Consider the following 25,412-nt stretch of genomic DNA (forward strand, 5'->3'; position numbering starts at 1 on the left):
TCGTGACCCCATGGACCAGAGCACGCCAGGCACTCCTGTCTTCCACTGCCTCCCGCAGTTTGGTCAAACTCATGCTGGTAGCTTTGAGAACACTGTCCAACCATCTCGTTCTCTGTCGTCCCCTTCTCCTTGTGCCCTCCGTCTTTCCCAATATCAGGGTCTTTTCCAGGGAGTCTTCACTTCTCATGAGGTGGCCAAAGTATTGGAGCCTCAGCTTCAGGACCTGTCCTTCCAGTGAGCACTCAGGGCTGATTTCCTTCAGAATGGAGAGGTTTGATCTTCTTGCAGTCCATGGGACTCTCAAGAGTCTCCTCCAGCACCACAGTTCAAAAGCATCAATTCTTCAGCGATCAGCCTTCTTTATGGTCCAGCTTTCACTTCCATACATCACTACTGGGAAAATCATAGCTTTTACCTTACGGACCTTTGTTGGCAAGGTGATGTCTCTACTACAGCCATAGATACAGCCATAGATAAAATTAAATATTGCTATATAAGGAATGGGAAGTGACAGTACTCTTAGACAATGCTTTGGCTACCTTCACATTCTATATTAATCCAAGTCGCTGCAGATCCCCTTTCTCTAAATACTCCTGTATTTGTTAGTTGATCACCTCACTGTCATATTATCACTCTTATTTGTGGACAGGCCCTCGCCAGTCAAAGCAGAGCAGGGAGAATTTTCATATCCTCCTGAGAAACACTGCTTTCCAAATAGACTTACTTTGTCCATTCCGAAGCAGGTCTCCCATTGATGATTACACACAAGAAACATTACCATGTGTGAATGATTGGAAGGGAGAAGAAGCATGGATTTGGCAGTAACCAGATAATTACCCAATCACCACCAGTTATTCTTAAATGTATTCTCCTAGCCTTCAGATATGAATAGTGCTTCTCATTATCTTAAACGACTTGGGGTGCCCCTCGAGGCAATATAGATAAATGAATGCTGTGCTGCACTTGGGTCTAGCGCTGTTTCCTTCTTACTGGCATTATCCAATGCATTCCATGTTTTTTGGCAAGCATCTTAATGGGTTTTTTCCTTTCCGTTGTCAGGTGGGAATGTGATTTGGCTTACAGAGAAATTGAGCTGGGATCAATTCTTCCATTAAATGTTCATGTTCTGAGCTGGCACACCCCGGCTATCTAGTAATACGGAAATTATCTCATTTTTTAGACTGACATTTACATCAAGTTATATTGCTGTGCTCATCTGAAGACAGCTACTGGGTGCTGGCTTCCTTACTTGTCACTGCTGATCTCTGCTGTGCACAACCTGTTCCGTACGGTGGATTAAATATAGTTTATTATCTCTTTAAAGTGGGCTAGTTCATGTTACCTTCCTGGTGGAAGAACATGCGTAAACAAGAACCCACCCTCCATAACAGAAAGGTCTTCTGTCCTTTCCCAGACAGAAGTGTCTAACCAAATTTCTGGTGCATGCATTATTGCCTCATCCTGTTTGGCATGTCTACAGTAGACCTGTGCAATGTACTGATACATTGGCTGAAACCGATTCAAAGTTAAAATCGTGAGAGTGATTTCAGAATTTTTAATCAGGCAATGTACAGTCATACCTCATGTTACATCCGCTTCATGTTACGTTCTTTCAGATTACACCCCGTGGCAACCCGGAAGTACCGGAAAGGGTTACTTCCGGTTTCGCTGCTTGCGCATGCGCAGAAGCGCAAAATGACGTCATGTGCATGCGCAGAAGCAGCAAATCGCAACCTACGTGTGTGCAGATGCGCCACTGGGGGTTGTGTTCTTTCATGTTGCGAACGGGCCTCTGGAACGGATCCCGTTTGCAACCAGAGGTACCACTGTATTGCAAATTTCCAGCCTCCTTCGAGACCGCAACATGCCCTTCAGTCAGGCTGTCTGATGCTTGCCCAATCTCTCCCTCTGCAGCCCAGCCACCGGCCTCAGGAGTGGGACTTGCTTGCCTGCCAGCCTGCGCCTTCGCAGTGTGGTGTAGTGGTTAAGAGCGGTAGACTCGTAATCTGGTGAACCCGGTTCGCTTCCCCGCTCCTCCACATGCAGCTGCTGGATGACCCTGGGCCAGTCACACTTCTTTGAAGTCTCTCAGCCCCACTCACCTCACAGAGTGTTTGTTGTGGGGGAGGAAGGGAAAGGAGATTGTTAGCCGCTTTGAGACTCCTGAAGGGGAGTGAAAGGCGGGATATCAAATCCAAACTCTTCTTCTTCTTCCCTGGCCGCGTGAGTGCTGGCAGGCTGCCTCCTCCCTCCATTTCTCCTCGTGCCATATAGGACAGTGGCTCCCAATAGCCGCTGTTTGCCTGGTGAGACTATTGCAGATTGGGGGAGGCCCACGGCTCTGCAGTACCGTGTCTTGTGGCGACCCAGCTGATGTGCTCCGCCCTGGGGCAGCGCCGCCTGCCTGGCATCACTAGGAAGAAGCAGAAGCTGCGCGCGATGATGCTAACCGTGGCCGGCAACTGCCTTCTTCCTCCTCCTCAACATCATAATGCAGTGGTACCTCTGGATGCGAACGGGATCCTTTCCAGAGCCCCATTCGCATCCTAAAGCGAACGCGACCTGCATCTGCGCGGGTCACGATTCACCGCTTCTGCGCATGCGCATGATGTCATTTTGAGCGTCTGCGCATGCACGAGTGTGAAACCCAGAAGTAACAGGCTCCGTTACTTCTGGGTTGCCACGGATCGCAACCCGAAAACGCTCAACCTGAAGCAATTTCAACCCAAGGTGTGACTGTATACCACCGTATCGCGAAGTTTAGGCGATATATTGCGATATATTGTGATGTTGGAAAGCAGATAGCACCTAGCTCTAGTCTACAGCTGCTGCCCTTCCTCACCAGTGCTGATTCCTTCCCGTTTGCTTTGGTTGACAGCAGCAGGAAAAAAGTGTTCACCCACTTGTTCAAGAGAAAGTGACCACTACCAGGATATAGGGGGAGAAGTAATGGACTGGGGACGGGGATGAGCAGCAGTGGGAGCAACGTGTGGTAACAACAGGGCGTCGGACCCCTTCAGCACAGAACTAATGCAGCCATGTGGGTGGCACTGTGGTCTAAACCACTGAGCCCCTTGGGTTTGCCAATCAGAAGGTCGGCGGCTCAAATCCCCACGACGGGGTGAGCTCCCGTTGCTCTGTCCCAGCTCCTGCCAACCTAACAGTTTGAAAGCATGTCAAAGTGCAAGTAGATAAACAAATAAGTAGATAAATAGGTACCACTGTGGCGAAAAGGTAAACGGCGTTTCTGTGTGCTCTGGATTTGTCACAGTGTCCCATTGTGCCAGAAGCGGTTTAGTCATGCTGGCCACATGACCCTGAAAACTGTCTGTGGACAAACTCTGGCTCCCTCGGCCTGAAAGCGAGATGAGCGCTGCAACCCTATAGTGGTCTTTGACTGGACTTAACCATCCAGGGGTGTTTTACCTTTACCTTAATGCATGTGCTCCCTCATTAAGAAGCTAACTTGCAGATTTGCTCTCTGTGAAGTGAATAGTACTGACCCTGTGCTGCACCCTTTCTGAAGTACGTACTATGAATTTAGCAGCAACCAGAAAAAACTAGGCACTCTAGAAACTTGTAAGTGTAAATCTCTTCGCCTCTGGGGTTTTTTTCTCCCCACGTCTATTTTGGGTGAAAACTTCGCACTTTGAGCAAGACTTCCTGCGTATTTCAGCTTAATATATTGCTGTTTTAAGTATTTAAAAACTGCTAAAACGTCTCAAGGGAAAGATGGCAGGACTGGAACTAGAATTGTGAAATGGATTCATTGCAAGCCCCCGAAATTATAATAGATGTTAACGTTATTTAAAAGGAAACAAGGTATTTTATTTATTTATTTAAAATTTCCAAAGGGTTGGAACCGGCTTGATCTAGGGGTCGCAATTTCGTCTGGCTTCACCAAATTTGGATCAAGCAGTAGTTTAAAAGTGTGCCTGCATTCTCTCTCTCTCTCTCTCTCTCTCTCTTTCTCCAGCCTTGTCTAACTCTCTCTGTGCTGTTGCCCCCTGCAACTCCCATTAGCCCCAGGTATTGTGGCCAGTGGGCAGGGATGGAGGGAGATGTGGTTATGGGATATCTGTTCACTAGGGTCACGAGCTGTTGTTGGACTACAACTCCCATCATCCCTAGTGTCAGGGAACTGCCATCAGCTCAGAGGCGAGAGGTGGAAGGGCAGTTGTGTTATAGGGAACCTCCGAAGATCTTGTGAAGCAGTTCATCCTCTGGCAAGGAGGAAAGCCCCGCCTCCAGTGGGGAGGATGTGCAGGGACAAGGAGATGCTAGGGAGAGCATCAACACAGATCCTGAGCAAAGCGGAGGGGAGTGAAGTACCCCTTTGCCAGAGCCCACTCTGCACAGTGGGTTTCGGCGTAGAAGGATGGGGCTCACACGACTGTTATGCTGGGGGAGGTACAAGGACCGGCCACTCCCAGATTCTGCTAGCGACTGAGCCAGACATGAACTTGCGACGCTCTTCACTATAAATAAAGGAAAAGGTAAAGGGACCCCTGACCATTAGGTCCAGTCATGGCCGACTCTGGGGTTGCGGTGCTCATCTCGCTTTGTTGGCCGAGGGAGCTGTCGTACAGCTTCCAGGTCATGTGGCCAGAATGACTAAGCCGCTTCTGGAGAACCAGAGCAGCGTACGAAAACGCTGTTTACCTTCCCGCCGGAGCGGTACCTATTTATCTACTAGCACTTTGACGTGCTTTCGAACTGCTAGGTTGGCAGGAGCAGGGACCGAGCAATGGGAGCTCACCCCGTCGCGGGGATTTGAACTGCTGACCTTCTGATCGGCAAGTCCCAGGCTCTGTGGTTTAACCCACAGCACCACCCGCGTCCAGTGCTAATTCTCTTCTGCAAATGTTCCTCTATCAAGGACCCCAGCAAGGCATACTTCTGATTCCCTTCAGCAGGAGAAAACATGATTGAAAGGCGGCTGGGGAATTAGTGGGGGAGAAAGTTGAAGCATCCCACCCCACCACGAATTTTGATCTGCAAAGACCACTGCACCACCACCCCATCAACTTACCCCCAACAGCGTTGTATTGGGATCCGTGTGTTTCCTCATAACATCTATCGCCACCATGCAGGCATATGGCCCAGGCACCAAAAAAAAGCTTGGAAAAGACAGGTCGGAGTCTTGCCTGTTTGCTCTCGAGCAACCACACCACCACCTGATACCTAGGTAGCAGCCCTGTGGTCAGGGATGATGGGAGCTGTAGTCCAAAAACAGCTCATGACCCAGGTTTGGAAAACCCTGATCTAGTCCAACCCCCCTGTGATGGGGGAATCTTTTGCCCAACGTGGGGCTCGAACCGCCAAAGTGCTTCTGTCTTGCTTACCATGGGAAGAGAACCCAGCATGCTTGAGGCTTTCCTGAAGAGGACGGACTCTTTCCCCAGTTCTTTTCCGTGGCACAGCACAAAGTCACCCATCAAAAAGTCACTTCCCTGGGGAAGTGTTGCCATAGCCAAAGGCATGTTACGGGAGTCGCTTAAAAAGCAGTCTGAAGTGCCCCAATTTGTGGCAGCTGGGTTGACTTGTTGTTTTTTTGAGGCCCATGCCAAACAAAAACCTCCACAAAAGTTATAGAATCATAGAGTTGGAAGAGACCACAAGGGTCATCGAGTCCAACCCCCTGCCAAGCAGGAAACACCATCAGAGCACTCCTGACATATGGTTGTCAGGCCTCTGCTTAAAGACCTCCAAAGAAGGAGACTCCACCACACTCCTTGGCAGCAAATTCCACTGTCAAACAGCTCTTACTGTCAGGAAGTTCTTCCTAATGTTTAGGTGGAATCTTCTTTCCTGCAGTTTGGATCCATTGCTCCGTGTCCGCTTCTCTGGAGCAGCAGAAAACAACCTTCCTCCCTCCTCTATGTGACATGTTGCTCTTTGCCAGATCAGTGACACCGTAGAAATCTCTCCCCTGCCACAAAAAAAGCCCTCTGAGTTTTTACGTACGTGTGATGGGTTTTCATGTTTGTAAAAGTTTCTAATTGGATGCAGAGTGGCTCAGTTGCACACCCGAGCAAGGGAACTTTTTAGAACGGCAATAAACCTCCAGCTAAAACCCCTTAGCGATTGTAGATCTGCTTCCCGGCACATTTTCTTGCAGAGGGCTACTCTTTCGCTCTTCAGTCTTCCTTTTCTAGGAACCCAAATGCCTCATTATTGACTACAAAACAATTAGGCATTGATTTCCTCTTTTCGCTCTGTCTCCCCATCCCACCCGCCTTCCCTCTTGTGTTTTCACAGGAGTGTAAAGAAACCTTGACGAGACGGATTCTCTCTCCCCCGTTTTTTAGAAAAAGTGTTGCGAATTTCAAGTGTGCAATCAAATTCATTAACATGCCTTTTGCACTGATGGGGATGTTTATAACCAGTGGGACCCTTATGTACACTATGAACATATGAAAAGAGCTGCTGTAGCAAACCAGAGATTCATTTCGCACAGCATCCTTTCTCCCACTATTGCAAAAACAGATGTGTCTGGGAGTCCCCCAAGTAGAACGCGAAAGGCAGTAGTAGTCTTCAGTCCAGGGTGGATTTGATTTTAAATCAGACAGATTTAAATCACTAGTCAGTAAGACTTGATTTAAATCGTTTTTTCACAGAAAGACTCATTCTTGCTGGTATCATCTTCATATTTACAAGCAGATGAAGGTTTTGTTTTTTGGAATAATAAATTTTCAGAGGTGCACTATATTAAAATAAAGTAAAAAAAAATTTAACAATTTATTTAACTAAAACAGTAACATTATAGCATATGTATCCATGTTTGTTAACTGATGTGGTTAAACATATACATACATGTGTGTGTGTGTGTGTGTATAAACTTAGACTGAGTTTTTGCACACGTGAAAAACTTAAACAAATCCTTATTTCCTGATGAATAGCCTTTGGACTATTGTTGTTGTTCTTGTTTAGTCGTTTAGTCGTGTCCGACTCTTCGTGACCCCATGGACCAGAGCACTCAGGGCTGATTTCCTTCAGAATGGAGAGGTTTGATCTTCTTGCAGTCCGTGGGACTCTCAAGAGTCTCCTCCAGCACCAGAATTCAAAAGCATCAATTCTTTGGCGATCAGCCTTCTTTATGGTCCAGCTCTCACTTCAATACTATAATGTAACTTAAATAGAAATGTAATGTATAACTTAAATAGAAATGTAATGTATAATGTAACTTAAATAGAAAACTATCTTTAGAAAGATTTTTCTTCCAAAAGTATTTTATTTTAAAAATCCAATTTAATTTTTTTTAAAAAAAATACTTTTTTAAAAAAAAACGTTGATTTTTATCCTCCCTGGTCTTCACCTTGTCTTGTTTCCTAGCATCCTGCCTCTGAAACCTTAGGCACTGCATAGAGTAGTGTTTCTCAACCTGTAGGTCCCCAGATGTTGTTGAACTACAACTCCCATCATTCCTAGCCAGCAGGACCAGTGGACAGGGATGATGGGAGTTGTAGTCCAACAACATCTGGGGACCCACAGGTTGAGAACCGCTGGCATAGAGCCATCATGACTGGAGGATGCCACTGATATGTTCCCCCACCCCAATGAATTTGTCTAGTCCTTCTTAATGCTTTTGAATTCTGGTGCTGGAGGAGACTCTTGAGAGTCCCATGGACTGCAAGAAGATCAAACCTCTCCATTCTTCAGGAAATCAGCCCTGAGTGCTCACTGGAAGGACAGATTGTGAAGCTGAGGCTCCAGTACTTTGGCCACCTCATGAGAAGAGAAGACTCCCTGGAGAAGACCCTGATGTTGGGAAAGATGGAGGGCACAAGGAGAAGGGGGCGACAGAGGGCGAGATGGTTGGATAGTGTTCTTGAAGCTACCAGCATGAGTTTGACCAAACTGCGGGAGGCAGTGGAAGACAGGAGTGCCTGGCGTTCTCTGGTCCATGGGGTCACGAAGAGTCGGACACAACTAAACGACAACAACAAAGTCCTTCTTAAAAGTCATCTAAGCTACTGTCACTACATCCTGTAACAGCGAATCCCATGCATTAATCATGTGCTGTGTGAGGAAGTAGGTTGTTCTCTCATTCAGTTTCAGTGGATGACCCCAGGTCTTAGGGGTGAAATTCCCTCTCTCCATTTTGCATTCTTTTATAAACCTCTGTCCTGTCCCACTTGCCCAGTGGTGTCCAGGTCTCGCTTGGATGCTCAAGTAATGCGTAAAGGCAACATTTGAATATTCAGGTTGCTTCTTCCTGTCCGTTTGAGTGTTTACGGGAATTATATCCCATCTTTCTGTTCCAACTGAATGCTTAAGTTGTTTTGCAATATAATAAAAGCAGTGCTAGATAGATATATGGATATATACTTGAAATTTGCTTAAAACTAAACCACAACAGAGAGAGAACAATATACCCAGGAGGCTGAAAACCGTCAGACAGAAGGCAAATCAAATGCTTGCCTGAACAACAAAAAGTCTTGGCAGCAGAAAACCGTAAAATACAGGGCAAAAGGAATCCATAAGCCACAGTGTTTCACAGTCTGGCCACTGCTACAGAGGCAGAGTTCAGACATAATGCTGAACTATGGTTTAACACGGGACACGGGTGGCGCTGTGGGTTAAACCAGAGAGCCTAGGACTTGCCGATCAGAAGGTCGGTGGTTCGAATCCCCGTGATGGGGTGAGCTCCAGTTGCTCGGTCCCTGCTCCTGCCAACCTAGCAGTTCGAAAGCACGTCAAAGTGCAAGTAGATAAATAGGTACCGCTCCGGCGGGAAGGTAAACGGCGTTTCCGTGCACTGCTCTGGTTCACCAAAAGCGGCTCAGTCATGCTGGCCACATGACCCGGAAGCTGTACGCCGGCTCCCTCGGCCAATAAAGCGAGATGAGCACCGCAACCCCAGAGTCGGCCACGACTGGCCCTAATGGTCAGGGGTCCCTTTACCTTTACCTATGGTTTAACACAGGCATTCCCAGACTCGGCCCTCCAACTGTTTTGGAACTACAGTTCCCATCATCCCTGACCACTGGTCCTGTTAGCTAGGGATGATGGGAGTTGTGGTCCCAAAACAGCTGGAGGGCCAAGTTGCTGGTTTAACACTACACGGATGAGTTGCAAAGAACCTTAGTCACACATGATCCCTTTCTCCCCTGGCATAATGACACGGAAGAGGCAGGAAGCCTCCACAACCATTTTAAATAAACCGCAGTTTGTTGTGTTGTCAGAACCCTAAACTGCGGTTAATCTTAACTGTCCTATGTTGAAACAAGCCGGCTTCTTAAGCTGTGGTTTGAAGTTGACTCGTTTTAACAAGCTGCTTTTAAGATTATGTAGGTTTGTTGGGTTCAGATGGCACAGCAAGCTATGGTTCGTGGAAGCGAAGGCTTCTGAACTCTTCTCAGACATGCCAGAAGGAAATGAGGGAAGAGGAGCACGCGCATCTGAAGCTCACTATGGCATTCCACAATGAAGGTGCGGCAGCTGAAAAGACCCTGCTCCCGCGTCCCGTGTTAAACCATAGTTTAGCATTATGTCTGCCACATTTCAGAAGGAAGGGGGAAATGGAGCAAGAAGGCTGATTGTTGGGGCCCTGGTCCTGATCCCTTTAAAGGTAAAGGGACCCCTGACCATTAGGTCTAGTCGTGACTGACTCTGGGGTTGCGGCGCTCATCTCGCTTTATTGGCCGAGGGAGCCGGCGTACAGCTTCCGGGTCATGTGGCCAGCATGACTAAGCCGCTTCTGGTGAACCAGAGCAGCGCATGGAAACGCCGTTGACCTTCCCGCCGGAGCGGTACCTATTTATCTACTTGCACTTTGATGTGCTTTCGAACTGCTAGGTTGGCAGGAGCAGGGACCGAGCAACGGGAGCTCACCCCATCACGGGGATTCAAACCGCCGACCTTCTGATCGGCAAGTCCTAGGCTCTGTGGTTTAACCCACAGCACCACTCGTGTCCTCCTGACCCCTTTAGGATTTTACAAACCTTCACTTTGAACTGACCTTGGATACAGATGGGTAGCGGTTGAATATCAAAAGTGACTGGCCAGCCATTTCTAGACAACAGTCTAGTGACAGTAGCATTTTAGTTTCTGGTGCATTTACATTTCTGAATTCCAGGTGCTAGGGATAAAATGTTTCTCAGGGACATCTGGTCACCTGTTGTTGGCGATGAGTGCTGGACCAGAAGGGCCTTTTTGGTCTCACTTCAGATCTAGGATGTTACTTCAGGAAGGGGGGGGGGACTAAAATAAAAATGCAGCGTTGAAGCTCAGCCACACACAAAACAAAACTAAACAAACCCTGAAATACTCTAAACTTAAAAAAAGACCCTGTCAGCAGGGATAAAAGAAACCATGTGTCAGCACAGGCCAGCTGCTTTATCTAGACTAAAAAATGCCAAATTGTAATTTAAACTGAAATAGCATCATGGGCAGCTGGAGGCTCTTTTGACAGCCCACGAGTTGTATATCTAATCTTAATTAGAATTTAGGGATGTGTCTGCTTTTGAAATAAACCAGGTTGCCGTGTTTGTCCAGGTACCGGATTAGCTGATTTTTCTGCAGCTCTCCGTGTTTACGAGAGCTAAAGCCCTTGATTTATTTCAGATATCGATTTTGGAATTTATGACGGATAGTTTTTCAGAACCACCTATCACCCCGGCCGTCTAATCATTCCTCTAGTTAGAGATAGACCGTGTATACAGTGTTTGCAGCATAGATCTGGGCTGGCTTTGTTGCTTTGCTGGGCTTGGAAACCTTGCTAATTTGTGAGTCTGAAGAAGAGATCCGGTTGCATGGATCTATGATTCCCACAAATCGCAAGGCCTCTAATTGATTTTGTGCTAGGGCTGGGACTCCACCGGTCAATTGACCAGTCAAATACTGTCAATTGACCGGTCAATTGGCAGCTTATTACTTGACCACAGTCAGATATGATCAAATATTCCATGAAAACAAAATATGCCCTCTGGTAGGTTGTGTTAATTGCTTGATGGTATCATCTGGTAGCAGAAGCAGGTTTGAAAGCTTTATCTCCCCGTCCCCTATGCCACATATCACGTATATGTGCATGTTTTCTTCCTTCCTTTCCAAGCACAAACATTTTTTTAAGAGCAGGCACCACCCATCCCTTCACTATCACCATCCCCGGCAACAGATTCTGTGGTTTATAGTTGCTATTAATTTTGCTTAATTTCGTTTTAAAGCAAAATTTGTAACTGCTTGGGCTCGCTCTGGGATTCTAGGATTAAAGCCAAGAAGAGTTGCTCGCTGTCTTCAACATCATTTGCATAACATTTATATTTGCAGTAACATTGTGAGCTGTAAGCAGTAATTGACTTACAACCATTTTTAATTTAATTGATTCATAACAAGAGTTATCTGAGGTGGAATGTAAACCTGCAGTTTTGGCAGTTGCGCTTCTGTGCTGTGCTGTAGTCAGATGAACAATTTCTTTTCCTGAGAACGAACTTGAAAGTACTGCTTCTGCCACTTTGCAGCAGAAAAGTTGGCTGTATACAGCACTGATTGGCTAGCATCTGTGACCACCACACCCTCTGCCCAGATCCAAAGAGAATAGCCTTGCTACTTTTTAAAAAAAACCACACGAAACAATGGAAGAAAAATTCCTTCAAGCGATATTCTTTTAAAAAAACATTTTAAAGGCAGACAATCTGCATTGAAGCATGCTTGGATAGGTGAGATAGATGCTGAAATAAATAGCATTGCAATCACTGATGAGTATCAGTGCACTTTAAGCAGGAAGGGGCCTTGCTTTCTCCATAGGGGCGCATGGAGAGCAGTGCACATACGTAAAAGGTAAAGGTAAAGGACCCCTGGATGGTTAAGTCCAGTCAAAGGCGACTATGGGGTTGCGGCGTTCATCTCGCTATCAGGCCGAAGGATATGGCGTTTGTCCACAAACAGCTTTCTGGGTCATGTGGTCAACATGACTAAACCGCTTCTGGCGCAAGGGGACACCGTGATTGAATCCAGAGCGCACAGAAACGCTGTTTACCTTCCCACCGCGGTGGTACCTCTTTATCTACTTGCACTGGCGTGCTTTCGAAATGCTAGGTTGGCAGGAGCTGGGACAGAGCAACGGAAACTCACTCCATCGTGGGGATTCGAACCGCCAACCTTCTGATGAGCAAGCCCAAGAGGCTCAGTGGTTTAAACCACAGCGCCACCTGCATCCGTGTAGAGCACATACAGCCCCCAGTACAAACCTCCTTCCCTTCTCTAGTGGCCTCTGCTATGACTCAAGTGGGCCATTCAAGCTTTGTGGAGACCCTGCATGCATGACCCTCACACATCACAACTCTGGCACTTTTCCAGCCCCCTAGCAAAGAGGTCAAATAAGTTCCCAGAGCATACGTTTTTTGTTAATTGCCAGCCTCTAACTCTGCCCATCGGGTTTTCCACTTAAAAATCTTCCCTGCCCAATTCACTGGAGGCTGTCCTTCACTTGCGACAGGTGATGAGACATTTCAACCTTGACTTAAGCCCTAACAAAAACCCATCTGGTAAGAGTTTCTAGTAGTGAAAACGTTTGGGGTTTTTTTTTGGGGGGGGGGTGTTTTTTTACAAATGTTTCCTTTCCTATAGAATGCATCACTATCCCTGTGCCTTGTGCTGTGTTCAGTCTGGAACACGTTACAGATGCACTTAAACAAAACCAGCGTTTGACATTACTCTGTTTGACAGGTTTTTATATGTTTAATTTACTCCCTTGTGTTTTGGGGGGGCCAAATGGGAAAGGCGAAATATCAAATAAAAATACATTATCCACCTTAGGCGCTCTCTCTCTCTCTCTCTCTCTCTCTCTCTCTCTCTCTCTCCCCACCACTGCCTCCGACCCCCCCACCCACCCCCCGGGCTGCCTCCGCTGCCAAATCTCATGTCATTTTAGTGCGGTTATTTTTTCCAAAGAGGCAACTATTACAGCGTCAGCCCCCATATCGGGGGGAACAGCGGGGCGCCCAAGATACGTATCTATCAGCAGCTGACAAGTCATCATCAGGGAAGTAAATGGATGAGGTTTCAGCTGCAGGGCTTTTGGAGATAAAACCTGCCCTTGTTACGAGGAGAAATTACTCCTGCCTGATGCACACTGTTGTCTTTGAGCTAAGCACCCCCAGCCTCTGACACTGCTCTGACAGGGGTGCTGATTACAGCCTGGCCCCACATTAGACAGAAGATATGGAGCAATTCTCTCTCTCTCTCTCTCACACACACACCATTAGAGCTGCAATAACAAGCCACTCATTACAGTTATTTGGGGAGGGGTGGGAGACACCTCCCCCCTCCTTCCATTCTGCACATGTCATTTTTAGCCATTTACATTTAATGACGCCCTTGAATGCAACCATAAATTGCGCCTCAAATGATGGACAGAGTTGGCTTACACTTGAGTGGTCCAAAATAACCCCCCCCCCCAAAAAAACTGAAGATGAAGCAATAATTACTCTGGGATTGTCATCCCGTAACAATCGGGAGGAGTTGGCAGGGGCTCTTTAAGTACATAAGGGTGTTTGAAACTGTCTTGCTTGATCAGACAAAGGTCTCATCTAGAACAGCTGTAGCCATGCCTTGATTTTTTTTTTTTGTCCCTCTACTCCCCAATGCATTGCGATTTGTCATCTTACTAGGAGAAAGAGGCTTGCTGTCAGAACTGGGTTTCCCAAGTCAGTGTTCTCCAAACTTTCTCTCTCTCTCTGGAAAGCCCATTTCATATTTGCTGAGGAACCGCTGAACATCTACGACAGAATCTCTGTGCATCACAGAAGACTCTCAGACATATTGTGTACCAGTTCATGGGGAACATTGGCTAGGCCTGTTTAGCACCGGCTGTCACCCTGTGGGACTTGAGCAGGCCCCCAGAATGGGCCCAGAACTCTTCTGGGGCTGTGCATTGCATGAGGTACACTGTCAAGGAATTTATTAGACATTACTGATATTCTTACTAGGGAATCCCAGATAATCTTCCAAGGAACCATGTCTAGAGCACCGTTTGAAAACCACGGTCCTAGGTTAACTTCTGAAAAGTCTTGAAAGACAGCTCATAGGAATAGTCAGTTGTATAGACCGTTGAATGGAACACTTACTACCTAGACTAGACTTAGCTGAATTGGAGCATATCCATTTATGAATGGATTTAAAATTAAATGGCTTTTCTGTGATAATGCTTCAAAATATATGCAGAACAAATCTAACCCATTGGCTGGTAAAAATGCTCCTACCTTTCACTGACGAATGCAGCCAACATGCTCAGATAGTTCCTGTTTTAATTGGTTGCATTACAGGCAACTCCCCACTTGCGCATGACCAGCACACATGCTAACGCTGACACTCACGTTAGTTTTAGCACCCAAAGGGGGTGGGGTAGGGGTGGACCAAACCAGAAGGGACTTACGCATGCCCCACTGATGCACGTAGTGGTCAGTAACAGAACCCCAGCGTAAGTGAGGATTCCCATGTATTTTGCTTTCCCCACTTTTTGTAGGGAGGTGTCACATGCTAAAACCGAAACATGTTTGAAAACACCACTGCTCTGACAAACCTTCAGAATCAAGCTCCAGAATCAAAATTCTTAGGCGTCTGCTTCAACTACATCTGGGATTTTTCCAGCTCTGTGTGTTTGTCTGTGTGTCTTGGTAATGGATGTGTCAGAGAGTAGACACATAGCACGTGATCCTGGTACAGAGTTCTGCAAATTCTTGAGCGCAAAGTGCTGGATTATGCTTAAGTAAACATTTGAAATATGCTACAGAGTTGTGTGTCATGTCTTCCCTAACTAGACCTGCAAGGTGTGCAGTGTTCCAAGTAAGTCGTATTGGTTGCGTGTTGCGTACGAAATGTATTGACATTTAACCGGCCATCTAAGTTGACCCTGCAGTGCAATCTTAACCGTGTCTATTCAGCAGTCAGTCGTATTGAATTGATTGGGGCTTATTCCCAGGTAAGTGGGGTTAGCCTTAAAGCACAATCCTATTTCCACTGCTCTTAGAGTAAATCCCATTGAACCGAGGTAGCGCTTCCTTCTGAATAAACTTGCATTGGATTGTACTACTGAAATAAGTACAAATGTTTTGAAAGAGAAGAGGGGACCCTGTAGGGTAGTTTACAAAGTGCTATAGCAATGAACTGAAATATAGGGAAAAAATACCTGTTGAAGCAGCAGAGTTTTGTGGCTCCTTGAGACAAACGAACTCATTGTGGTGTAAACTTTTCTGGTATAAGCTGTCTGTCTCTCACACCCAGACCCAGTAAAATACAATAAATGCAGTAAAACTAAACTTGAGTTAGCACTTTTCAATGAGTGAGATCTGATTTGATTAAGCAAAGATAAAAATAGGACAGGAAATAAAGCCAGGAAAAGAAATATCAGCCAAATGCAAGCTGGAATGAAAACATTTTTCCTTCTCGGCAGTAGTCTTAAGAGCACCGTTGCCTTGTGTCAATAGGCAAAGCATTCTGATATTTAGGGGCTGCAATTTTAATGCGCTTATTTTTAGTCAATACAACTCCAAGCTGATCCCTCCCTCCCAAAGTATATACAGTGGGGACTGATCTCCTGGTGTACATGCTGATATGCGGGCAATGTGAACAGATAAAATGGGGCAATAACATTCCCTGCAACAGCTTGCCAGTATCCCGTTGTGCGGCAGCAGCAGCAGATTTCAGAGGGGGACACTATTTTTCCCTTGCTCTCAGCCTCTATCTCTGTGTCTCCGACATAGGACCAAAGGGGTATGTGTGTGGAGTTATTGCTTCTGCCGTGAACATATATTATCTAGCACCGATTTGCTTATTTCATGCATGGCTGTAAGCTGGTCCAAACATGTCAGATGTGCAAGAACCTGAGGGGCATTGCAAGGTCATAGCGTGACTAGGTGGATGCGAATGAAGATCCTGAGTAAGAACAGTGTAAATACCTTTCCTTACTTAACCAGGCCTTTCTTTTACAGAGTTTGTCAGAAGAAAATGGGTACCAGTATCCTGGAGGTTAAGGGACGCAGGTGGTGCTGTGGGTTAAACCTTAGAGCCTAGGACTTGCCGATCAGAAGGTCGGCGGTTCGAATCCCTGCGACGGGGCGAGCTCCCATTGCTCAGTCCTTGCTCCTGCCAACCTAGCAATTCAAAAGCACGTCAAAGTGCAAGTAGATAAATAGGTACCACTCCAGCGGGAAGGTAGACATGCGCTGCTCTGGTTCGCCAGAAGTGGCTTAGTCATGCTGGCCACATGACCCGGAAGCTGTACGCCGGCTCCCTCGGCCAATAAAGCGAGATGAGCACCGCAACCCCAGAGTCGGTCACGACTGGACCTAATGGTCAGGGTCCCTTTACCTTTTATCCTGGAGGTTAGCCCTTGTGATTTTAGAGCTGTGGAAATTGGCAATGTGTCCAGTGATTGGGAAGTTCCTCTGGTTAAGAGTGTCCTTATTTTATTTTTTTCCAGGTCCTAATAGCCGATGACTACTCAGACCCATTTGATGCCAAAAGCGAGGGCAGCAAGACAGGCAAAGGAGAAAACACTGGCTACATGGAACCGTATGAAGCCCAGAGGATCATGACAGGTAAGGATGTATATAGAGTGGCATATGCCGTGTTATGGGTGTGACGTTTCATCCAGTGCTGCTGCTTTTTCACTCTTGGTCATTTACCTGAGAGCGGCACTCAGGCTGACCGCACTATTTATGCATAGAATTGCCGAGCCTTGCTGACGTAAGCCAGCAGACTTCTTTAACCAGTGCTTTTGGCTTCCCCGCATGTACTTCCCTTCCTTTTCCAGAACTGGATGGTGCTCCACAGGCTCAAAACGCCATTTGCAGTCTGTCTGCTTGCCATTTCAAGGCTCAGTCCAGGATTGAAACCTGCCAGAAAGCTGCGATTGGCATTGGGTTCCTTCTTTATCTTTGTAGAGGCAATAAATTGTCACGTGAACATTCTTCGTGTGTGGCATTGCATGCATAGTGTATGTGTTTTCCTCTAAAGGAAGTAAGCAGCCTTGATTTAGAGGAATAGTATCCTAATGTGGAATATGGCACTCAGTAGATTCCTTGAGGATTTTGAGAGGTTGTTTGGCTTGGCTGAAGTTGCATTAGGGTTTGTTTGTGGCACATTGATCCCATGGCAATGAGCTTGAAACAAGCAAACAGCCTACTGATTTTCGATGGTAGTTTGCTTTGGATCCTTGAATTTAATTTCAGATGAGAACACTTACTGTTTAATGTATTGTGCACACTGAGAAGGTTTCTATAGCAGGGTTTTGTTTCAAACTGCTTGCAGTAAATTACACAAATGGGCCTCTTTATTAAATGAGATTTAGAGCCTCTAGGACTTCTGTAGATTTCCATAACTTCCAAATAAACCTGTTCAGCATTGGAGTGCTAGTTTCATGTAAGGAACTGTCTCCAGGTTCAAGGAAACTTAACAGTTTCGGATGGATTCATTGTTAATCTGAAACATTTTGGTGTATGTCTCTCATTGGTGCCTTGGTTTTCTTCCTTACAAACGTATTTATTTTTATGTATTTATTTTGTTGTTATTATTGTTATTTATTCTGATTATTTTTACCGTGTAATTGTTTAATGGATACACTCTTCGAGGCCTTTAAAAAAGATGGTATGAATAGATTCTTGATGTTTGTCTTAATTCAGCATTTCTCATTCAGTACCGATAATAACGCTTAATGGATTGAACTTCTCTTTCTTCATGAATGCTAATTTATTTCTCTGAATAGGAGTTCCATAGTAAACAGAATATAGGGAAAGGCACAGGAATTGCCTTGCTAATTATGATGCACATTAGCAGCCATGTCAGACAAAACAACAGATGTAAATGTATCGCCATTTTATGAGGTTTGAGTAAATTGGCTGCGCAGCCAATCTATTTTCAAGGTTCTGCAAGTCTTCAATGTATAGGCATAACGCTGTCTAGCAAACTCAAAGGATATCCAGCAATACGATGAATGATTGCAGTTTCCACTCTGATTACAAAGATGAAACATTTTTATATTCCTCAAAGGGTAGATATGCATGATGGAGAACTTGTAATGTCACAAAGCTTACATACAATCCAGCTGTTAGCGTCTCCTGTCTTAGAGGACTACAGTGTATCTTAGAGCTTTGGAGCACATTCTGTAGTCAGTAAGGGACTGTTGCCCCTGAAAGATATTCTGTGGCAAGTCTCTGCTGTATTATCAAGAAAAGGGCCATTCTACATGAGGTGGCTCCTCAGAGAGGTCGGAGCTCTCTCCTCAGTGGCTAACTACATATTATACGGAATGTGGGTGGCGCAGTGGTCTAAAGCACTGAGCCTCTTGGGCTTGCCGATCAGAAGGTCGGCAGTTTGAATCCTGGTGATGGGGTGAGCTCCCGTTTCTCTGTCCCAGCTCCTGCCAACCTAGCAGTTCGAAAGCACACCAGTCCCAGTAGATAAACAGGTACCACTGTGGCAGGAAGGTAAATCGTGTTTCCTTGTGCTCTGGCTTCTGTCACAGTGTCCCATTGTGCCAAAAGTGGTTTAGTCATGCTGGCCACATGACCCGGAAAGCTGCCTGTGGACAAACGCCGGCTCCCTTGGCCTGAAAGCGAGATGAGCAGCCACCACAACCCCATAGTCACCTTTGACTGGACTTAACCTTCCAGGGGTTCTTTACCTTTAGCTTACCTTTTACATATTATAGGCAAATGTGTTTAAGAGAGCCCCAACCCAGAGCTTCTTTTTTAGCCAGAGCTCAGCTGTGGCGCCTCTCAGGTGGGCACCATTGCCATTCCAAGAGAACAAGGGAGAAGTTCATGGTGAGCTCTTTCTTCTAGAAAAATAGCAGCACCACAACCCTTTTTAAAGGGGGGGGGGAATCTGCTTCATGGGGAGGGAATTGGGTGAGAAGTAGTGGTATGATTACCTCTTTCCCAGCCTGCCATTTCTCTGTTCCTGACTCCCATGCATACTTTTTCCCCCTGCCTGTGTGGTTCATGTTGCTTAAGTGTATATATGTGTATGTGGGAAAGACAGAGACAGAGCATGCTGTCTTTGAGAGCTTTGAGATGAAACAGGACATAAATTGAACACATGGATGAACAAATAGGTAGTTGACTGCTCAGGTGGCCTGAGCTTCTGGTTCATGTCTGTGCTGTGGCACAATAATCGGTTCTCTCTCGTGCGCACACACACGGCTGCTGTAGAAACTTGCACACTATCCCATTCTAAGTCCACCAGGTCAGGGTCTGGTCCGGAACCATAACACTTTCCTCCTGAGTAAACTTTAGTGTCACTAATTGGGGCCGTGACTTTCTGTATGAATCTGCCACATCAGAATAAGAAATATCCACTTGCAGTTTTTTAAAAAAAACCAGAGATACATATTATCTTACTCAGTTTTACATGCAAACCCTGTAATTAAATTAAAACTGTTGCATGTGTATGCAACAAACTAATATTTTGAGACTGCTATCTAAAAAAACCTTGTAGATTTTTATCCATTGAAATGTTAGAAATGAACGTTTGGATGAACAAGACTTTTTTTGTCACTTGAAGCAATACTGTGCATATTTAAGCAAGTACAAAAGCAGTGTATAAAAGAGAGAAATTAATGTTAATGTCTCTATTGATTTCTGTAGAACTAGATAGCCTGCTGTTTAATTATGTCACAGCAGCACTTAGGCAATAGCCTTGATAAGATTATTTAATGGGTTGAACAGCAGGGCAGAACAATAAAACTGATTTTTTCATTTGTCTTATTATGGCCGGCTAATCTTTGGTTAAGGCTGCGCAAAATTCTCCTTGGGCCCTAGGCCTCTAAATGTGTTCAGCAATCTTATTCTTGCTAAATTTATGCCCTTTACTTTATTCCAGATTTGCTTTTAGTTTTTCCCTCGGGGGTGCAAAGTTTAATGGATATGGCGCTTTGAAGACTCTTCTAATGCATTTCTCAAGCCCCGCCAACAATGGGATGTTAGCTTAGGCCGTGTCATGGGATCTGCCTCCAGCCCTTCAGGGAGATATAGAATCCATGAAATGGGAAGACTTATGATGCTCTCACTAAAAGTCCAGATGTAAAATTACCATGTCTATTATTAATGAAACACTTAAAATATGGTTGGCCTGGGGTAGACATGACATGATATTTCTCATTGGTGTGGAGAGTGTTTGAACAGAACATCTGGGGAACCTTGGTTGTTTCTCTATGGAGCAAAGCCCTTTGTTGGAGTATTCCCTCCTCCCAGACTCTTCCCATCCTCCTTTTGTGTGGGGCTACAGAGAACAGCACAGTAATTGCTTGCAAACATCCCAGGATGCCATGTGGAGCAGCAGACAAGGACTTTCTTGTACAGCTGCTGGAGAGGAGCGCTCCAACTTGCCTCCTGAAATGGAACCCTTCCCAACCAGCAAGATTTCCTGCTGATGTCTCTTGTTGAAGGCAGATTTGCAGGTGGGAATAATGGATCAGATTCAGGAGGCAGACTGGAGCTCTCCTTACTTAGCAGAGCCACAAATTAATAAGCGCTTGGCTGTTCTTTGGGAGCAGGTCTGATGTTCCCTGTGAATTCTTCCTTTACAGATCATGCAGACCGCTGGCCTTCAGCTGCGTGGTGGTGGTGCCCCTGTTGTGACCTCAGGTTGTGAGCCACTAGTGCAGAGCTTTCCAAACTGTGCGTCGCGACACGTTAGCGTGTTGGCTGCAATATGCAGCACGAATGCTCCCCGCGCTATTCCTGGGGCTGGAAAGGGGTTAGTTTAACCTCCGGTTTTCTAGTAAATCTGAATTACTGTGTTGCAAAGTGATGCATTTCTAAAAAGTGTGTCACCCAGAGCCATCTTTCCCATTGTTTACTGGCGCATTGTGCCAGGGCGCCAGCCTCTCAGGGTCGCCCCAGCGAGTGGGGGAGCTGTACGGCTTTGCCGGTGGCTTCCCCTTTCCCTCCTGCACGCCCAGCAGCTGCGCTCCGTCAACCATATGGCTGGCGGGCGTGCAGCTTGCCTACCAGGCTTCTGTGGGAGGAGAGTGATCCCCGTAGAGGCTTGGGAAAAGGTCAACAACTCTGGGAAATGGGGGGGGGGTGAGGCGTCGGAGGGATCTTTGCACCACGGCTCCGGATATGCTTAAAACGGCCCTGGTGTCACCAGCATGAAAAGCTTGGAAAGCACTAGTCAGCTGGAAACGTACTAGTGTGGGTCGGGACCCAGTACTAATGGGTCACAACCTGATCCAAGGTAGGTCACAATAGGAGCACTTTGTTGTTGTCATTTAGTCGTGTCCGACTCTTCGTGACCCCCTGGACCAGAGCACGCCAGGCACTCCTGTCTTCCACTGCCTCCCGCAGTTTGGGCAAACTCATGCTGGTAGCTTCGAGAACACTGTCCCACCATCTTGTCCTCTGTCGTCCCCTTCTCCTTGTGCCCTCCATCTTTCCCAGCATCAGGGTCTTTTCCAGGGAGTCTTCTCTTCTCATGAGGTGGCCAAAGTCTTGGAGCCTCAGCTTCAGGATCTGTCCTTCCAGTGAGCACTCAGGGCTGATTTCCGTAAGAATGGATAGGTTTGATCTTGCAGTCTATGGGACTCTCAAGAGTCTCCTCCAGCACCATAATTCAAAAGAAGGCCTTCTTTACGGTCCAGCTCTCACTTCCATACATCACTATTGGGAGCACTATGGCCATGCAAATCTACAGCAAAAGATTTAAGAAATGGGTCCCCAAATGCATGTTTGGCTTAAAAGTGCACCCTAGATCTTAAAGAGGTTGAAGATAGCTAATGTGGAACATTGCGGGGAAGTTCATTATTAGTTTTTAGTGAGAGGCTCACCTTTCTACCATAAAACCCGAAAGCGGAATGTCATTTGGTGCTTTTACCTAGGATGTGGTGAAAATTGCACTAGCGGCTAACCATGAGTCAAAACCTTGCTGGCTTGCTCTGACTTTTCTTACACATCCCCACCACTTCCTACTCTTTTCACATGTCCCAGGCTGAGCTTGCCTGGCCAAGGTGCAGCCGCTGCCTCATCCATATCTGCACTTCTTCAGAATTAGTGAGCAGAACCTGACATTCATGATTGTGTATGTCTGGAATTTCAATATTGTAAGTAGGCCAAGTCATAATGATTTTTCCAGCACAATATGTTATACCTCCCTCCTCCTCCTGGTTTGTAGCACAGTCTTGTGCCAGGACGTGTTCATTCCCTCGGTGCTTTTAATTTTCTTTTCGCTTTGAAATAATCTCTTAATACTTGGCATAATTTTAAGGCAAACTAACTCTGGAATTTTGGGAATCGGCACCTCTGACTCCAAGCCAATGCAGACAAGAAGATGAACTCATTGCTAGGGCTTTCTCATGGGGATCAAAGAGTCAAGAGGATTTTGAAACAAGTTGTACTGTGGAGAACAGTGGAGGGGCATGTGTTTGCGTGGGCCTTTCCCCTCTGATAATCAACGGGACTTAAAACACGAGTGCTGCTGTTTGCAAAGCTGTGTTGAAGCCATAAATGAAATGGGAAATTGGTGGCGTGAGTGGCTGTGTGTCAGCCCACTGCTTCCTCTAGTGCAGGGACGTCCAACTCCCAAGAGACTGTGATCTACTCACAGAATAAAAAACTGGCAGTGATCTACCCCTTTTGGGGGGGGGTTCAGGTCAAAGTTTTTGAGCTTTTTTTAGAGAGGAAAGTCAAAGTTGTTGAGCTTTTTTAGAGTTCGGGTCAAAGTTTTGAGCTTTTTTTAAGGAGGTATGTAGACTTTTTGGGGTTCAGGTCTAATTTGTTGACCTTTTTATAGAGGGGCAGGTCATGCACGGATGGAGGACGGGGCTATCCACACAAAGGAAAAGGAGCCCGCGATCGACCCAAGCCTCCCAGGTTTCCCAAACTGGGTCGCCAGCTGTTTTTGGACTACAGTTCCCATCATCCCTGACTACTGGTCTTGCTAGCTAGGGATGATGGGAGTTGTAGTCCAGCAACAGCTGGAGACCCAAGTTTTGGAAAGCCTGCTGTAGAGTTTTAAGATGGCAAAGCTTCTGGAACTGTTGGATTCTCCCCTGTGTGGGTGTTGTAAGATTCTCATTTTTGCTGCGGTAGGGGAAGGGGTTTCTGTATCTATTGTGTATCTCATAGCATTTACTGTATGTTGCATTTTAGAGTGTACAAAGCATGTCACATATATTATCTTGGTAATCCTACAGGAGCTCTGTAAGGCAGGTCAGTACAGTGGACGCTTGGGTTGCGAACAGGATCCGTGCAGGATGCACGTCCACAATCCGCAGCGACGCATCTGCACAAGCGCAGGTTGCGATTCGGTGCTTCTGTGCATGTGCAAAGCGTGATTTAGCGCTTTTGCGCATGCGCAACCGCCAAAACCCAGAAGTAACCTGTTCCGGTACTTCCGGGTTTCTGCGGTCCATAACCCAAAAAAACGCAACCTGAAGCGTCTGTAACCTGAGGTATGACTGTATCTCCATAATGACGGAGGTGACAGGGAGAACGATTTGTGGCTTCCCTAAGGCCATCTCTTGGCTGAGATAAGATTTTAATCGTAGGCTTCCTAGTACATAGCTCACTTTCTAGTTACTGTTGTGCTCAAGTCCAACTAGCTTCTGCTCAGAGCCTGGTGCACAACAGTTTTCAGCAAGGGAGACTGTGGCCTGTTGTTATTCCTGAAATGCTAGGGACAGTCATGGTTGGAGAGGCAGGAAGTCCATTTTGCTTCTGTCTCCTTCATTCCTGAATCATTAACCTTACAGCTTGCCTGAACTCAAAGCATTCTTGGTCCTAATCTTGTTGCAGCTTGAAAATCTCCAACTACGAGTGGGCTTTTTCCTCCTTGGTTGTGATTCAAAATGGATTCACTTTTGATTTGGAATTGTGGCTTGGCCCTGCTCCATTCCTTGTAGCTACTTACACTGCCTGCCTGGACTTCCTGGTCGGATAGCCTGCCATTTCATAAGAGTATCTATTTAAAGTAGATGAATAAATGAACAAATTAAGTTAGTTTGGATATGCAGAAGATATTAAATGTAAGGAACTGCAGAAAGCGAGGGAAGGAAGTCAAGTCTTGAAATGTCAAAATGATTGGATAATCAGTGAAATGTATAAATCTGAAAAGTAATAATAATAATAATAATAATAATAATAATAATAATAATAATACACTGCTTTCCTGATAGTGGTGGCTTCCTGTTCTTTATGTTTGGAGCCGTAGCACACAGCAAGAAGTCTTTCTGGGAAAGGAAAGTACTTTTTCCTTCCTCTTAGCCTGTCTAGAGAGTTGTTTTTCATGACCAGCACCTGGTTTGAGAGCTAGACCAGGAAGCCAAGGAGTTCTGGAGATAGGATAAGTGTGCTAGACTGAATGCACTAGTGAGCTCAAAAGTGAGCTGTTAACTTCCAGAAAAGACTGAGAAAACTATATACTTGATAACTGTTCCTCGTCTACCTTTCTCCTGAGCAGACTCCCGGCAACAAAATTTTCTGGTAGCCAGGTGGACACTCCTTCAGCCACCCTGGGCTTACTACTGGGTATGCCATTGGTCCCGAGGCCTAGGAAACAAAGAGGAAGAATTGGGGATCAAGGTTGGGATTAGGATGCACTTGGAGGAGGGCTGCCCTAGATGGGGCTCTTGAGTCTCCCTATGGACTGCTGTGGGTTCCTCCAAATCATCCGTGGTCATGGGGTTCTACATGGGGTCTCACCCCTCTTCCCCCAAAGAAGATTCTCCAGGGCTCAGGTGAGATGGAATCCTGACATCTACCTCTTCAGGTCTCAGTGCCCTCTTCGAGCACAGGGGATATGGGTTATGCAACATCAACCCTTGCAACTGACAAGCAGTATGCAGCTTCTTGATTGGCTAGGCCCAGTATATATTCTATGAGCCTGGCCCTCTGGCGTTGCTTGGTCAACAGAGCTGTACCTCTACACCTGCTCAACTACAGGTTTCACAACTAAGCCTTCACTTGCTGGAGCCCAAGCACAAGTGTCAAGGAGCTGTCAGGCGAGCACAGGTCATCCACAGGGCAGGAAAGAACTTGAGACATGATATGCAATTAGCTTTTATTCACAGAAAGTAACAGCACAGCGGAGTTCCTCCGGCTCAGCTCATCTAGCTGGAGACCTTGCTGAAACTGACCTCTGGCCCCACCTGTCCCCACTAGCCTCTCACTCTAGATCCCTTCCAAGCAGATGGAGACTGCAGCTAGGGGGTTGTCTCCTCCTCTGGGCTTGTCTGACCCGTTGCTCAGCAGGACTCTCCATGAGTGGAGCGTCAGGTGAGGAGGAGAGCCAGCAAGACTGGGAGTGCCCTGCTGCTGGGTATCAGGCGCAACCTCTGACTCCTCTCTATTTGAGTCTGTGCTCACATGGAGACAGACTCTCAGCCTCCAACCCTGTCCTGTAAGGGCCTCTATCTTCTGGCCCGCCCACCCTCACCTTGATCGCTCAAACCTGCTTCTAGCACCTCCCAG

The 25,412-nt window shown here is 46.3% G+C and overlaps 1 protein-coding gene across 1 annotated transcript in view; it reads left to right on the forward strand.

Annotated features, from left to right (window-relative positions):
- The window catches only part of SHB (SH2 domain containing adaptor protein B), a 157,625-nt gene that overhangs the window by 40,767 nt on the left and 91,446 nt on the right, over positions 1-25,412 (forward strand). The window contains exon 2 of the mRNA XM_053371203.1: positions 16,424-16,541. Coding sequence (XP_053227178.1) covers positions 16,424-16,541 — 118 coding nt within the window. The remainder of the gene's footprint in view (positions 1-16,423; positions 16,542-25,412) is intronic.

Source organism: Podarcis raffonei, chromosome 17 (genome assembly GCF_027172205.1).
Source record: "Podarcis raffonei isolate rPodRaf1 chromosome 17, rPodRaf1.pri, whole genome shotgun sequence".
In the NCBI taxonomy this organism is placed as follows: Eukaryota; Metazoa; Chordata; class Lepidosauria; order Squamata; family Lacertidae; genus Podarcis; species Podarcis raffonei.